At 35.3% G+C, this 15,643-nt stretch overlaps 1 protein-coding gene across 2 annotated transcripts in view; it reads left to right on the plus strand.

The window, feature by feature from the left end:
- DDX10 (DEAD-box helicase 10) overlaps positions 1-15,643 on the plus strand; it is a 288,326-nt gene that overhangs the window by 67,942 nt on the left and 204,741 nt on the right. For both annotated transcript variants that reach the window (XM_019624111.1, XM_019624110.1), the window contains exons 11-13: positions 728-815; positions 3,807-3,895; positions 5,928-6,408. In XM_019624111.1, coding sequence (XP_019479656.1) covers positions 728-815; positions 3,807-3,895; positions 5,928-6,408 — 658 coding nt within the window. The remainder of the gene's footprint in view (positions 1-727; positions 816-3,806; positions 3,896-5,927; positions 6,409-15,643) is intronic.

The following is a 15,643-nucleotide window of genomic DNA, read 5'->3' on the forward strand; positions in this document are numbered from 1 at the left end:
TGCCTCGCCAGAGAAGAGCGCAATGATGGTGCCAACTTGGGCCAGTGAAGCAATGTCCTCCACAACTAGACTGAAGAACAAAACGACAGCAACTTGTCTGCTCTCCTTCCTCCCAATTCCCCAGCGCTGTTATCCCCCAATTCCCCAATAAAAATCTTTAAAAAAAAATAAATAAATAAAATAAAATCAGGAAAACCCAGATTCTGCCTTGTAAGAATCTCATTCTTTCCTGCAGCCTTCCGGGGCAGAATTTAAGTAAGAGTTCTTTTTATATTATGCCTAATATCCAGATAAAGTAAACAATATTAGTATCCCTTGACTACTTGTTATTTGAAGTTGGTTTTATGATATTTTACTGAAAACAGGAATATACAAATGATGTTTAGATTTCATTTAGTCCATTTCATTGATGAGCCATCTCCCATGAGAGGCTACTTTCTAACTTTGTAGACTTAAATTACCAATGCTAATTGTGGTATTAACCTTAGTATCTTTCACTCACTCAGCATGGGATGTTTAAAAAAGATGTTTGATCTTACATTTCTTTTTTTCTGCATTATTCATTATGAAAGAGAGTCAAATTTATGTCTAGTGTAATTTTAATCTAATCTAGCTCATAGATGAGAAATAAGATTACAGATTTAAAAATACTGAGGAAAATAGTGTACTATTTTCAGTTTCTAAAATTGAGATGTCTTAGTTTAACCTTTATCTTTTTGTTACAAAGGATCAATCCCGAAAAACTTATAGATGTCCAGAAAAAATTGGAGTCGTTTTTAGCTGAAGATCAAGATTTAAAAGAAAGAGCTCAAAGGGTAAGTTATTGTTGAACTGGATTACCTTCATGGAATGGAGCATATAATAAAGTTAACTTTCATCATTTTCTGCTACCTCTAGGTTGCATGTAATGCTTCAGATATTCAAGTAGTATAATTTTCAGATAAGTTAAGCTTATTCTTTAACTTAAAAAAATTATATATTTCTTATAATAATCTGGGAAAATATTTATTACTTGTCCGTAGAAAAATCCTCTTAAAGATGATTTTTAAGTGCATAGCGGCCTGATTTCTAATATACTTGAAAAAGTTATCAACTTTTGATTTCTTCAATAAAGTTTTTGACTGTAAGATTAATATTTTAGTTAGTATCTCTTCTTATATTAAGTTAAATTTCTAGAAAGCATAACACTTGCTGAATTGTCTTTAGGAATGAGATTTTAATCTATAAATATGACTTAATGTTCCCACATTACTTTTCTGGACTTAGAAATCCTCTTGATTATCAAATACACAAAGAAGCGTCACTTTTAGTTAAACTTATTTTTTAGTTCTTAAAGTACCCAGCAATAGATTCTTTAGGAAAGGAAGTTGTGAAATTAATGTTCATTGTGCTTACAGCTGTCCAGTATTTGAATTGACAGATATTCAAGTTCCTGTTATAAAGCTCTTCATTTTTACCACTCTTTTACTTACATTGTAGTTATGAGTTCTACATATGACTTTTACATCTGCACTTACCATAGCGCAGCAACAGTGAGAGAGTAGGGATTCAGAAATTGGATTCTATCTCAGCAGATAGATGAAGTGAGAGGAAGAAAATAGAGGGGATATGGAAAAAGCATCCTAAGTAGATAGAAGATTACGGGCAGAAAAACAGTCAGTAGTCAGGCTTTTATGTTTTGGTTTTGAAACTGAATATTTTCAGCAAATAGTTTTAAAGAACAGACCTTATATTTTTAAAATTAACTTGTATTTTATCAAATTATTGCTGTGCTTAAAATAACATGATGAAAACTAAAAGTTGAGTGCATACTGTGTGCTATGCACTTAGCCATGATATGACTGTTATATGACAGATTGTGCACTATTTTAATCTTCCCAACAACCTATGAGATAGATGATAACTGATTCGATTTTATAGACAAGTAAATAATACCTTGAGAAAATTAAAAATTGTCCAGGATTATGTAGCTATTAAGTGGCAGACCTGAGATTCATATTCAGGTGTGACTTTCTTCAGAACTTCCATGATACCTCAGGAGAAATTAATTCCACAATAAAAGAAAACCAAATAATGAACTATGCAAAGTTGGACTTTTATAAACTCATTTCACCTGAAATCTAATATAAAGGCCCTTTAAACAAAATTTTTGGGGGGCATGTATTTGGGCCTGCAAACATTTGTGTGCATGTCAGGCAGACATACTTTCAGCTAGGAGTTAAATCTTTGTTTTAGAAGTTTTGGAAATACAGTAATACTTGGTTTGCAAGCATAATTTGTTCCGGAAACAAACTACTCATATTGCAAGACATCGCTCGTTTACCTAGTTAAAATGTATTAGAAATGTTTGCTCGTCTTGTGGAACACTTGCAAATCCCGTTACTCGCAATCCAAGGTTTTACTGTAGCCTGAACACTTAAAGATAATATACATGAGTTCTGTTATGTTGTGACTTGCTGCATAACTAGAAAGTCAGTTATGAATTGGGAAATGTGAAACATTGGAAGGATATTGTTTCACTGGTTTGTGCATGCAACAAATGAGCCTTCCAGAACGAAGATTATAGAATAGCACATTGAAATAAATGATGTGATTTATTGGGTTTCATGCATGGTTTAGCAGAATCGCTAACTGTATTGCCAGCAGCAGCAAGCTATCTAGTTTCATAGAAGTGATTTTCTAGCTTTTGATTATAATCTGGATAGAACAAAAACGATAGGCAACTGAGATGATTTCTTATGGGATTGTAGGGGAAAAATTATCCTTGAACTGGAACCATTCATTGTTCATACCTTTGCAGACAGGGAAAATGGTTTGGAGATTAATGTAAATGGTTTGAAGAAAGGATTTATATAAAGTTAGAGAAAATATGAAGTTTAGAAATATAGAAATGGGAATTAAATATACTTTACAAAAATTAATTTTAAAATAAAAAAATAAAAATGCTTACTTAGATGTTTCATGATCTTTGTTGCCTGCTTATTTTACAAACTGACAAAGGATCAGAACCATGTTTAAAGTTTGGTTTACATAGCTCTTGGTATAAATATAGTGTTTTTTAAAAAACACAAATAGAAGAAAAATATCACAAGTCGATGGTGACAAATTACTTTGTAATTATGATGGTGATGATGAATTACTTAAAATAGAAAAAGAAAAGCTTTAGGAATAAACTTGTTCCAATCATGATTTTATTACCTTAACTAAATACAGAAAAATCTTATTTTCCTAGAAAACTTGATTATTACAATAATAATTATTACTAATAACTAGGATCTATTGGTACTTACGGTATTCCAGAAAATATACCCAGGTATTTATATGTGTTTTCTCATTTAATTCTCATAACACTTTAAGTAGAAGGTTCTGTTATCTCTGGTTGATATACGAGGGAACTGACAGAGAAACAAGAAACCTGTTTAGCTAGTAAGATACGGAGCTCAGATTATCATCCATATTATTCCAAAGCCTATGGTTTTCCCCATTATGTGGTAATATTGCAACTGGATATTAACTTCTAGAATACATTTTTGAGAGGGTGATATTCTATATTGAGTTGGTTTGATGGAACCAAATTTAAAGTCTTTAAAAAAAATTATTTATTTATTTATTTAAGACTTTAAATATTACAGTTCTAAAAAGGCAGGTTTTTTGTTTTTGTGGAATAGGGATGTACTCAACTATTTCTGAGGTTTTTAAATAACTACTGTTGAAGTTATCCCTTTGGTTAATTTTCTTTTATCTTGCTTTACATTCATTTCCCATTTCTATTATATGTCATACATTTAAACCTTTTACTTTTACAGTGTTTTGTCTCCTACATACGTTCAGTGTATCTGATGAAGGATAAAGAAATATTTGATGTGAGCAAGTTACCTATACCTGAATATGCTCTGTAAGTATTCATATTATAGTTTTGATTGTGAATCCTCAAAGTTAGAATGAATTTCTTTGAAACCTGGTTCTCTTGAGAGTCCTAGTTTAAACCACTCTGCCTTACATTAAGAGAATCTGTTAAAGATCCGCAAAGAAAAAGATTCTATAAAGTGTGGAAAACTAGTTGAATGTTCAATTCTTGTTATCAGGAAGAAGTTTCTTACTTGTAAGTATAAATTCCTTAAAGTTACACTGACAGCTTCCTGTAGTTTGGTCTGAGAGGAGATGGAGAGCAATCGATAAGCATTCTTTGAAATCTTTAAATGTCTGTAGTCCCCTTATTCTCTGAAATGCTGGCCTGGGTTACCACAGAGAATTCTTTTTATGCTTTGGATACAAGTCTCTTCATCAGTTCTTCCCTTATTTTAGGTTAGTTTCCTATACTGCTTATTGCCTGAATATTCTTTGTGTCTTGGTGTTTCTTACAGGTACTCACAGTTACCGTGAAAAATGTCCCTGTTTGGTAACTGAGGTCACTATTATATGAAAATGGAACTTTAGGTTTTGTTTTGGCTTAGTATTTGAAGGATTTTTTTTCTAACTTTTTCAGCTATAAAGGAGAAGTGCCCATTATTTAATGGGGTGCTACCTGTGGTAAAAGCATTGGCAAAATCGTATAAAGCACCCTTGAGGTTAATCATACTTTGAATTTCAGCACGAAATTTCCTAGTCTGTGATGAAATATGTACTTTCAAGGCAAGGTCTGTATGTTTGGCCTGCTCTTCAGGAATTTGAATACTTTTACCTTTAAATTGAGCCTAATAAAAACTTGTGTCTGGGTGAGCTGCTGCTTTCTATTCTTCATGTTTTAGATTGCAAGTTTAGTATAATAGGTAATTTGTCAGCTGTGGCATTTTAGAACTGTTTAAATGTTGGATAACTGACTGGGTAATGGATGGAAAACCACATGCCACAGATAACATGTTTTTGTTCATTTGTCTGTTTATGTACCAGTTACTAGTTTTGCCATTCTGAATATCAGTCATGGTTTAGGTTATTAGCTGATTTTTGTGCTCCATGAAGAAGTTCTATCCTGGTTTTCTGAGTGATTTGGCTGAGATATTAGCAAATAGGAGAAGCACAGGTCTTTAACACTGCAGGGCCATATTTAGGCGGCATATTATTGCTACAGATACCAGGAAATCTCATCTGTTTACAGTTGAAAACCTTTGCTTCTTATTGATGATGCTTAGAGAAGGCAGAAAGTTAACTTTTGAGCCTAAATTATTGGTACCATTTAATTTGGTGTTTTCAGTTGATTTTTGTGGATGTTTAGATGTATAATTTCCCTTAGAAGCCTTTGATACCTAAAGTAGTCCTATGAATGTAGGGTATAATAAAGGCTTAAAAATCATTTTGCTAAAGAAACATGTTTTGAATACCTGATATGTACAGTTCATTGTGATAATGTTAAAATTATAGATGTATAGTATGTACTCCCAACCTAAAGGAGCTCCAAGGTTTGTCATATTACGTGTCTCAGAAGTGAGGACGATGATATTGGAATTTATTCTTTGCAGAGAACTATTGTTTGTCCTTTCACGGCCATGTCTTTTCCAGCTTTAGTATTTACATTTTACAAAGTGTTCTCATATAGTTAGTTCATCAGATCTGTACAACTGTGAGGTAGGTCTGGTAGGTATTGTTATCCCATGTTTGAGGATGCTGAGGCTGAAAGAGTTAAACTGAAAATAGGCAGATCTACTACTTGAGAGGTTTCTTTGTTTCTGGTTTTGTGCTCTTCATTTTATAACATGTTAACCTCTCAATGAAAAACGGGTTATTGTCAGTGTTTTCTGACAGGTATTCAGTATTTTTTGGCTTGCTTTTTGGATCATTTAACCCATCAAGATTTTGTGTTATAGAGGAACATTTTCTTGGGGGGAAGAAGCTCTAAAAATAGATCTTAAGTCTTGAGAAACTGTTTTATAATACCCATAAATACATCATCAGTGTATTGACATAACTATTTTTATTTGCTCATATTTAAGGTCTCTCGGTCTTGCTGTGGCACCACGGGTAAGATTTCTTCAGAAAATGCAGAAACAACCCATCAAAGAATTGGCAGTGAGCCAAGATAATAAAGTAAGTGAGCCCAGGGCTCCCTCGCTCACCAATGATGAAGTGGAAGAATTTCGAGCCTACTTCAATGAGAAAATGTCTATCCTTCAGAAAGGTGGGAAAATACCAGAAGGGATAGAGTATGGACTGCCTAATGGCATTAGTGATGAGGAGGAAGAAGAGAAGGAAGATGAAGAAGAAATGGAAGAGAAACTGGGAAAAGCAAAAGGGCCTCAACCTCAGTCTGTCCCTAGCCCTGATGAGCCACAGAAGAACGAGGAAGCTGCTGTGCAGTTCCTGGACAGAGGTGACGAGGAGGAGGAGGAGGAAGATGGACTCGATGCTGATTTCTTGAAGGTGAAGCGACACAATGTGTTTGGGTTGGACCTTAAAGAGAATAAAGCATTACAGGTAAGTGTACTCCCGGTGGAGGGTCTTTTATTATTTCCCACCACTTTCTACTGTGTGCTGCTTGTTGCCTTTGGGGAACTATGAAAAAGCAGGAACTAGGAGAAATTTGTAGAATGACTATTCAGTGAACTCTCCTTTTTTCTCCATTTTTAGAGATGGACTAGGTACCAAAGAATTCTCATTTTTTCATAACTGGTAACTCCAAGAAGTTGACAGCTTTAATCTTCTCACTGACTGGTATTCTGATGCATGTTTTTAAAGTAGCCAAAGTCATGATTATAACATTAAGGAAGGTGATGGCGTTCCATGGTTTATGGTGTGAGGATCCTTCATTGTCATTCTTAACGTACTGCTTTCTGATTTAAATCATTACAAATGTTCCTTACAACAATTGAATCTCTCTAAACATGAATTTTACTTTTAATGAAATATTTGCATTTGGGCACCAATCCAGAGTTTTAACTAGAAAGCCAGCATTTCTTTTTAAAGGTCACTTAGGAATATTTATTCAGTTTCTTGTAGATCCTTTGTTTCTCTGTAGGTACCTGCTAGGGGAAACAAAAGAGAGCACCTGTTTTCTGGGGTACTTTTTAGGTGCACAGTAAATGTGTTTCTCTCCCTCACCTTCCCTTATTTCCCTTCCTGTTTGTATGCCTTTTATTCTTGATAATTTCTTTAAAGAGAATTAAATGAAAAATGAAACCACACTCTTATTCTTTATACAATGTTTAATAAAATTCTAAGATCCACAGTAGGAAACACTGAATTTTGAGCCATGAAACTTGGATAGGTGTTCCTTTAGGTAACTAAATAAAAATTTTGGAAAGGTAGCAAACATACTTATTGAGTACTTAATTATATTAGGAGTTTTCTAAACATTGTCTCATTTAGTCCTTGACTAAGCATATGAGGTAGGTACTGTCTCTTTTTATAGGTAAGGGGAAATAAAAGCTGAGATTCAGAAACAGTAAAATAGTGAGGTGCACAACTTGTTACTGCAAAGTTGAATTTGAACCTAGGTATTCTGACTGGTATCTGTCAGATACCAGTCTTGACTAATAATCTGGTGTTTGAAGTCTGGTTTATCACTTTCTTTTATAATTGATATATTTTGTGTTACATCTGATAAATCTGTGGTTAATCCAAGTTCACAAAGACTTTCTCATGTTTTCCTTTAGAGATTTTATAGTTTAGAACTTAAATTTAGGGCAAGGATTCATTTTAGCTTAATTTTTATGTATGGTGTGAGGTAAGGTTTTTTTTTCCCCCTGTGGATGTCCAGTAGGACCAGTAGGTACCATTTGTTAAATACTGTGCTTTTCCCATTCAGTTACCTGACTTTTTGTTGAAAGTTGGTTGACCACGTATGTGTAGGTTTCATTTCTGTCTATACAGCTATCTTTTCACCAATAATACCTGCCTTGATAATTAATGTAGCTTTATAATAAATCTCAAATCGGGTAGTGTGAGTCTTCCAACTTGTTATTTAAAAAAATTGTTTTGGAGATTTTTTGGACCATTTCATCTTCATATAAGTTTTTGAATCAACTGGTTATTATATTACAAAAAACTTGCTAGTCTCTTCATTGAGATTGCATTGAATCTATAAATCTATTTGGGGAGAATTGACATCTTAATATTGAGTTTTCTGATCCACGAATATGATGTATCTTTGCATTTATTTCGACCTTTTTTACTGTGTTTTAGCATTGTCTTACAGTTTTAAGCATGTGTATCTTGCACATATTTTGTTAGAGTCACCTTTTACTATTTAATATTTTTTTTTAAGGGGGGTGTTGGGGGATGGGAACAGTGCTGGGGAATTGGGGGAAGGGGAACAGACAAGTTGCTGTCCTTTTGTTCTTCAGTCTAGTTGTGGAAGATGTTGCTTTACTGGCCCAAGCTGGCACCATCATTGCGCTCTTCCCAGGCGAGGCAGATCAGTTGCCGGCTTCTGAACGGCCGCTCACGCTGGCTGCTGGCCGCTCACACTGGCTGCTGGCTATACATGGTAGCCCATGGCAACCCACTGCAGCAGAGGCTGCAGCCTACGCCGTCGCCGGCAACTCACGGCAGCCCAGCTCCAGGTTGAGCTGTTGTTCAGCATCTTAGCTTTAGAGGGCAGTGTCACTGGTCGTCATATGTGGGATCCGAACTGGGGCCCTCTGGTGTCCCAAGCCAGCTCTTAACCAACGTGCCACTTGGCTGGCCCTAATAATTTTAAATGGTATATTATAAATGGTACTTTTAAAATTTCAATTTCCAATTCTATTGCCAGTGTATAGAAATATAATTTAGTTTTGTATACCAATTATTCTAAACTGACCTATTAGTTCTAGTGGCTTCCTTTTTTGTTTTTTTAGATTCTTTGGAGTTTTCTCTGTAGTTATGGTGTGTGTGAATAAAGATAGTTTCTTTCCTAGCTGTATGCCTTTATTTTATTTTCTTACTTGATTACACTGTATATTGAGTGGCAGTGGTGAGAGTGGACATTATTGTCTTGTTCCTAATCTTAGAGGGTAAACATATTCAATCTTTTACCATTACACTGATGTTAACTGTACGTTTTTATAAATGCCTTTATCAGGTTTAGAAAGTTTCATTCTACTAGTGGGTTTAGTGTTTTCTATCAGAAACAGTGAATTTTGTCAGATGCTTTTTCTGCAGCTGTTAAAGGGAGCATATGGTTGTTCTTTAGATATGTTGATTTTCTAATCTTGAACCAACCTTAAATTCCTGTGATTAACTTCACTTAGTCATGATGTGTTTCCCTTTATGTATTGGAGGATTCCGTCTGCTAATATTTCGTGAAGGATCTTTGCTTCTGTGTTCATGAGGGATATTGGTTTGTAGTTTTCTTGTAATGACTTTGGGAACATGACACATTTTAAAAGCTTTTGATATCTTTTGTCAAACGATCCTACAGAGAGGTCTTATTGATTGTTGTCCCACTGGTTTTCTATGTCAGTGCCCAATTACTCATACCAGTGCTGAATATTAACATGTTTTTACTGTTTTAAAAAAAATAATTAGTGAGAAATGCTGTCTTAACTGTTTGAATTTATCTTTCTTTGATTCTATTACTGACCATTATTCATTTATTTTAGGTGTGTAATTTCTGTGTATATGGATTGCTTATGTTTTTCTCCTTTATGATAATGAGCTCATTCTTATTGCTTTACAAGATGTCCTTAAATATTAGTTACTGTCCTTGGCTTTTAACTTTCTTTATAGCCTGTGTCGCACTGAATTGTTTGCCTGCTTTCCCTATGGGATTCTGAATTCCTTGAAATTAATGTCTCACTGACCAGTATGTGTTTAGGACTTGGTACAGTGTTGCAAAGTTTACAAATTTTTTATGAATGAATGAGTGAATTAGTACATTTCTTATTCTTTCACTTTGATAGTTTCGTTTGCTGTGAATTATATGCAGTTCATATCCTCGTATGTAGGGTTTATTCTTGTAAACCTATATTTTGAAACTAAGATTTACCTGATTGACTTACAAAGATTCAAAAGGTATTGTTGAAGTTTCTATAAACATGAGCATAAATACCTTATTTATTTGATTCTAAATGATATACCTTTGCAGGTCAAGCTTTGCAATTTAGATAGTAAATGAAAGTATCTATAGTAATGTAAAATTCTAAAAATACGTTTGCATGGCATTCTATATAAAGTTCTAGCTTTAAAATACCTGCATGATTTTTTTTTTACTGTAATAAATTGGAAGTATTATGGCATATGTGTCAAATGTGAGGAACATTTTGGTGTATGTAGTTAGTAGAATTATGAGATGCTGATAGAGGAATTTTTTTCTCTTTCTTCCTGCACATTCCCTAGTATGCTATACGAACAGTAGAGTTGAAATTATTGGTTCTGTAGCTGAAATAGAAAGGCTTGCTGCCTTTTTTTTTCTTCAGCTAGTCTTTGTCAGCTTTGAGTTTTCAAAATCAATACTTATTTGTACTCAAATCATCATCTGTTTGGTTCTTTATCATGTTTTCAAGGCATTTGGTTTTGAGTGTTATTTTGCATCCACAATCTCAATCAGCTTTCCATTTTAGCCTTTGTTTCTTGCATTTTGTATTTTAGTATTGTTTGCAGCCACCACTCACCACAGGCTGCTTTTTTTCTTTACTTATTTGTAAGGGTAGATCTAATAAAGTAATGAGAACCAACAAACCCTACACAAAATGGGAAATACTACTATCATTTACCCATGTAAATGAATGTATTCCTCTTGGGAAACTAAGTACTTTTTCATACACTGCTGGCTTTTGTCAAATATTTTTGTTTCTGTTTCAGAAATTGTTATTAGGTACAACAAATTAGACATCCAGGCAAACTGGTTTCATTATGTATATCAAAGGCTATTCTGTTTGTCTTCTCTTTTTCTTTTGCCCTCTTGGAAAAGGGAGAAGATTTGTTAAACCCATTTGAGGCTTGGAGCTAGTGGGAACACCTTGGATTGCAGATTACATGGAATTTATTTAATAATAACATCATTACCAGCAATGAAGATAATATGTATTTGGTGTTTTATCACATACTACCAAATACTTTTCTCATAAGTTCTCATTTTGTCCTCATGACAGGAAAGGCACATACATGTATTTAAAAGTTTCCAAAGTCACAGTGGTAGAGTTAGTACTCAAACCCGTCTCTGATGCCAAATCACATTCTCTTTCTGCTGTATCCTGTTGCCTACCATAATTTGTGTGTAGTTTGCTTTCTGTAAATGGGTAATGTCAGTGTAATTGATAACACTGTATATAATTTTGGCCTACCTATTGTGTGCAGGCACTGGGAATACAGAATTGATATGTTTACTTCTTTAGACTTGGGCATGAATAGAGAAAACTACTGAGTGCCAGGTGCAAGTGATGTCTTCTGGAAGACTGCCTTGTCACAGTCCTTTTTTATTTGACAGTATCAAAGTATTGACAGAGAAATAGATATCCTTAGCAATGGAGAAGGAATCCCGAGTGATAGAACAATAAGAGAGATGGGTAGGAAAGAGCCCAGCTGGGGTGATCAGACACTAAGACAGTAAGAGAAAGTTGGTTGACCTCCGAAGAGACTTACCGTAATTCCCCATGTATAAGACAGACACACCCTTTTGCGAAAAATTTTGGGTCTGAAAACTGGGTGCGTCTTATACAGTGATTGTAGATTTTTTGACAGTGATGAGGAGTTGTATGAATTTTATGATGAATAAAACTTGAGTTCAATAACTTTATGTAATACATTTTTTTTTCGAATTTCAGGCCCCAAAATTAAGGTACGTCTTATACATGGGAGCATTTTATACATGGGGAAATATGGTACATTTCGGCTAGTTTTATTGGCTGTTGGATATCTAGTTGACCTTCAGCAAAAGAGTGTTAGAGAAGAGCGTGAATATATAATTCAAATGATTAAATTGCGAATAATATTAGTACATTTTCTTAAATATGAGAATGAAATTTCCAAACATATGAGTATACTTTGTCTTTTCTATTTTATAATTGTTTAGAAATGAGACTGATAGGTGGGTTCCATTTTAGCTCAGTAAGTGTCCTTTTAAAGCTTTCTTAACAGTAAACACAGGTCAGTTTTAATTAATATTTGAATGATACTCATAGAGTATTCTTTGTAACTTAGAGTTGATCCTGTATTCTGTTTACATTGAGTCTTACATTTTTGCACAAAAATTCTTAGTATTGCAAGAACTCACTGTTGGTGGTAATGCATAGATTAGCTAATGTTGTTATTAAATTATAAGTATTCTCCTGTAAAAATATTCTAAGTTCAAAATCAAGATTCTGATGTATGGGAGCTGGGATTTTTCTGCCTCTTGTCTCTTTGTCTTCTTTCTTTCCCCCTTTTTCCTTCCCACTTTTCTTTTTTTCGTCTCCTTCTAGTGGCAATTACTGAATGCCCACTAGGTGCCAGGGACTGTGCTAGGTATTTAGTGAGTTTTAGTGGCTCATACTTTAGTTAACGTAGCAGATTATTAAACCAGAATTTCAGTACAGACTCCCGGGTTTCTGTTCATTTATTCGTTCGTGCAACCACATGTTAAAGCTCCAGTATTAGCACCACAGTAGAGAAGATGTCCTGGGGAAGTTGTACCTTAAAGAATGGATAGGAGTTAATAGGAAGGGGTAAAGGCATTCTAAGCAAAGAGAGCAGAATGAGCAGAACCATGACCACAAGAAAGTTTGTGTTTAGTTATGGGGAGTTATTTCTGGAAGATGTTCAGTAGCTAGCCTTCCTGAGTCTTGGTGTCTGTCCCTGTAAAATGGGGCCAATAACAGTGTCTGCAGTTGGCAGTGTTATTCTGATTAGAAATAGAAAGCACCCAGCAACATTTATGTACATAGAAGGAGCATGGTTAATGTTAGCTATTATTTCCACTTGATAAAGTGTAATAGGAACATACAGGTAAGGGGATGATAGAGCTTTGCCAGTGCCATGGCCAGGCAGTATCTGAGGTAGTTGCTGAAAAATAAGGCCGTTTTCTGAATCAGGACCCATTGTACAATAGAAAGAAAAAGTGATGCATTTCATTTATTTCAGGTGCAGTATCAGGAAACAGTTAAACTTCCTTTTATGATTATAGCATAGTTGATAGACCATTTTTCACATTCTCAGTGTCCTGCATTGATCTGAAGAGTGCTAAACTGCATACTGATATCACAGGACCAGTTGACATCACAGCCAAATATTTATGGAGATTTTATTTTGATGTAATCAGATCACATTAGGCAAGCACAGCTCCCTGTAGAAATAAACTGATTGCTTATAAATAGAAATAAAAATGGTATTTACAGCAGGTATTTATTTAATGTGGAATCATTAAATAAAATTTATTATAAGAATATTTTTTTCTGGGTGGAGTTGTCTGGTTAACTGGCAATATTCTGGTGGATACTAACACAGTATATTTCTAGAAGGTATTATTATATAGCAGATATTAGGCTATGGACATTGCTTATGTTTCTAAGACTTGATTTAGAAATGGATCTAAGAGAATGGAATGCTCTTGTTTGTGGGATTGATTGGGCATGCTGATGAACTGTTTTAGGAGCGTGCTGGTTTAGCTGTCTTTTATGCCCATAGTATTTGATTTAAAATGAGAATGAACTATGGTAGCCTCATTCCAGAAATGTGTAGACAATTATGTTTGTGTAAAAGAAGTATCAGGAGGTGATGAACATCTGTCAGTTTTCTGTAATCTGCCATGCACTTTGAATATCGTATCTCATTTACTTAAACTCTTACCACAACCTTGTGCAATATTAACCTCCCTCCCCCTTCCCCCCTCCGCCATTTTTTGGGTTAAGAAACAGACTTTGAAAGGTTTGGTTGCTTGCCAGATGTTCCAGTGTCAGTGAAATGGCAACACTGGAATTTGTAGGTAGGCCCTTCTGACTTGAGACTCAATATGATTGTGCTTTTTTTTCCTTTTGTTTGCTTTCTGCCATTTCTACATTTAGCAGTGTCTTTTGGTGTTCTTTTTTACTTCCCACTAATACTGCCACTATTCTGCCCCCAGGCCCTTATCACCTCAGACTTTGCTTGGGATAAGCATCATAATTGGTCCCCAGTGTTCTCCTCACTCATCGTCCTGAGACCCCCTGTCAAGTTAGTATTTTTCTCATGTTGACCTTCCATGCTTCCCTTTAGTTCATCCTTTCACCTGGATTTTGAGAGCTAGCCCCCACCCTATCACACTGTCAGCTCCTCTTCCCAGTGTGAGTTTCCACTTACACTGAAGGGATTCTTTCCTAGAAAATTCTCACCACTCCAGCGCTTCACACCTTACCTGTCTTTCAAGAATTCAGTGCTGATCTTGCGTCTTCCTTGAAGCCTTCCTTTGCTTCTTCACCCCACTGACATCTGGATTTCAGTTGTCCATGTTGCTAGTATTATTCTTTTTCACATTTCATAATATACCTACATGAAATTTCTTAATTTCTGTTTCTTTTGTACCTGGAGGTTACTGAGATTGTTATAACCTTTGTGTGCAGGGATCTTATATAATATAATGCTCAGTTAAATTAAACAGAAGGGACAGCTCTTCAAAGTAAAACCTAGAAGTCAAGATTACTGCCCTCTCAATTTTTGGTACCATGGAGTAGAACAACAGGGATGATCATAAATGTTGAGTAGTTGAAATAGGATTGGATATATATTCTCTTGTCTTATACGTGCGTTTCCTTTTTCTTGTGTCCTGAATTTTCTAATGACCTACTTTTATAGCCTAAATTTCAGAAACTTCGTTTATCAGGCTGTGATTATCTTCAAGGTAAAGTAGAAGTAATCAAAGAAATGTGAGATAGGGCCAGGTTTTTCTTGATGGTCATATAAGTTGTTCTTGAAGTTGATTGTTAGGGTAATCAGAAATAAGGAGCTTTTCAAAGCGATCAGCAAGTGCTTCTTTATATTTATAGCTCTAACAAATATAACTGTAGAGAATTTATGCTAATATGGTAGATCCTCTGCTATGAACAGGTTAGTTTCCAAAATGCTTTTCATAAGACCCTTTGTTCTTGAGTTTAAGCAGTTAGTATATGTGTATGTACCTAAAGCTTTTTAAGGGGAGGGCTGTATTTGTGGGAACACTGGATTAAACTCATGTTTTTTTCAACTCTCTTATATTTGTCCAAACGTATTTCCATTGTAACTTTGTTCTTTTCAATGTATATTTTTGACAAAGATACATGCTGAATCTAAGTCCAAGGCAGTGGCTGAAGCTAGTGCCATCTTTTGGTGACAGGTAGGGTTATATCAGGTTTGCTTTGATGTAAAGCTTTGTTTGCTACCTTGAAAGTCTGCATTTTAGGTGAAAATGGAGGTTTAGTAAATGAAGGCTTCAGGAGATTTTTAGAAAAGTTTACTCATTCAGCAACACTTGCTAAGCAACAGGCGTTGAGAACATTGACAACATTCCCAGTCCTCGTGCAGCTTAAATTCTAGTGAAAGAAGATGGACAAAAAATAGATACATGTGGGGCCGGCCGAGTGGTGCATTGGTTAAGAGCTGGCTTGGGACGCCAGAGGGCTCCGGTTCGGATCCCACATATGAGGGCCAGTGACACTGCCTTCCACAGCTAAGATGCTGAACAACAGCTCAACCTGGAGCAGGGCTGCCGTGAGTTGCTGGCGACGGCGTAGGCTGCAGCCCCTGTGGCAGTAGGTTGCCATGGGCTACCGTGTGTAGCCAGCAGCCAGTATGAGCGGCCAGC

Source organism: Hipposideros armiger, unplaced genomic scaffold (assembly GCF_001890085.2).
Source record: "Hipposideros armiger isolate ML-2016 unplaced genomic scaffold, ASM189008v1 scaffold_580, whole genome shotgun sequence".
Taxonomy (NCBI): domain Eukaryota; kingdom Metazoa; phylum Chordata; class Mammalia; order Chiroptera; family Hipposideridae; genus Hipposideros; species Hipposideros armiger.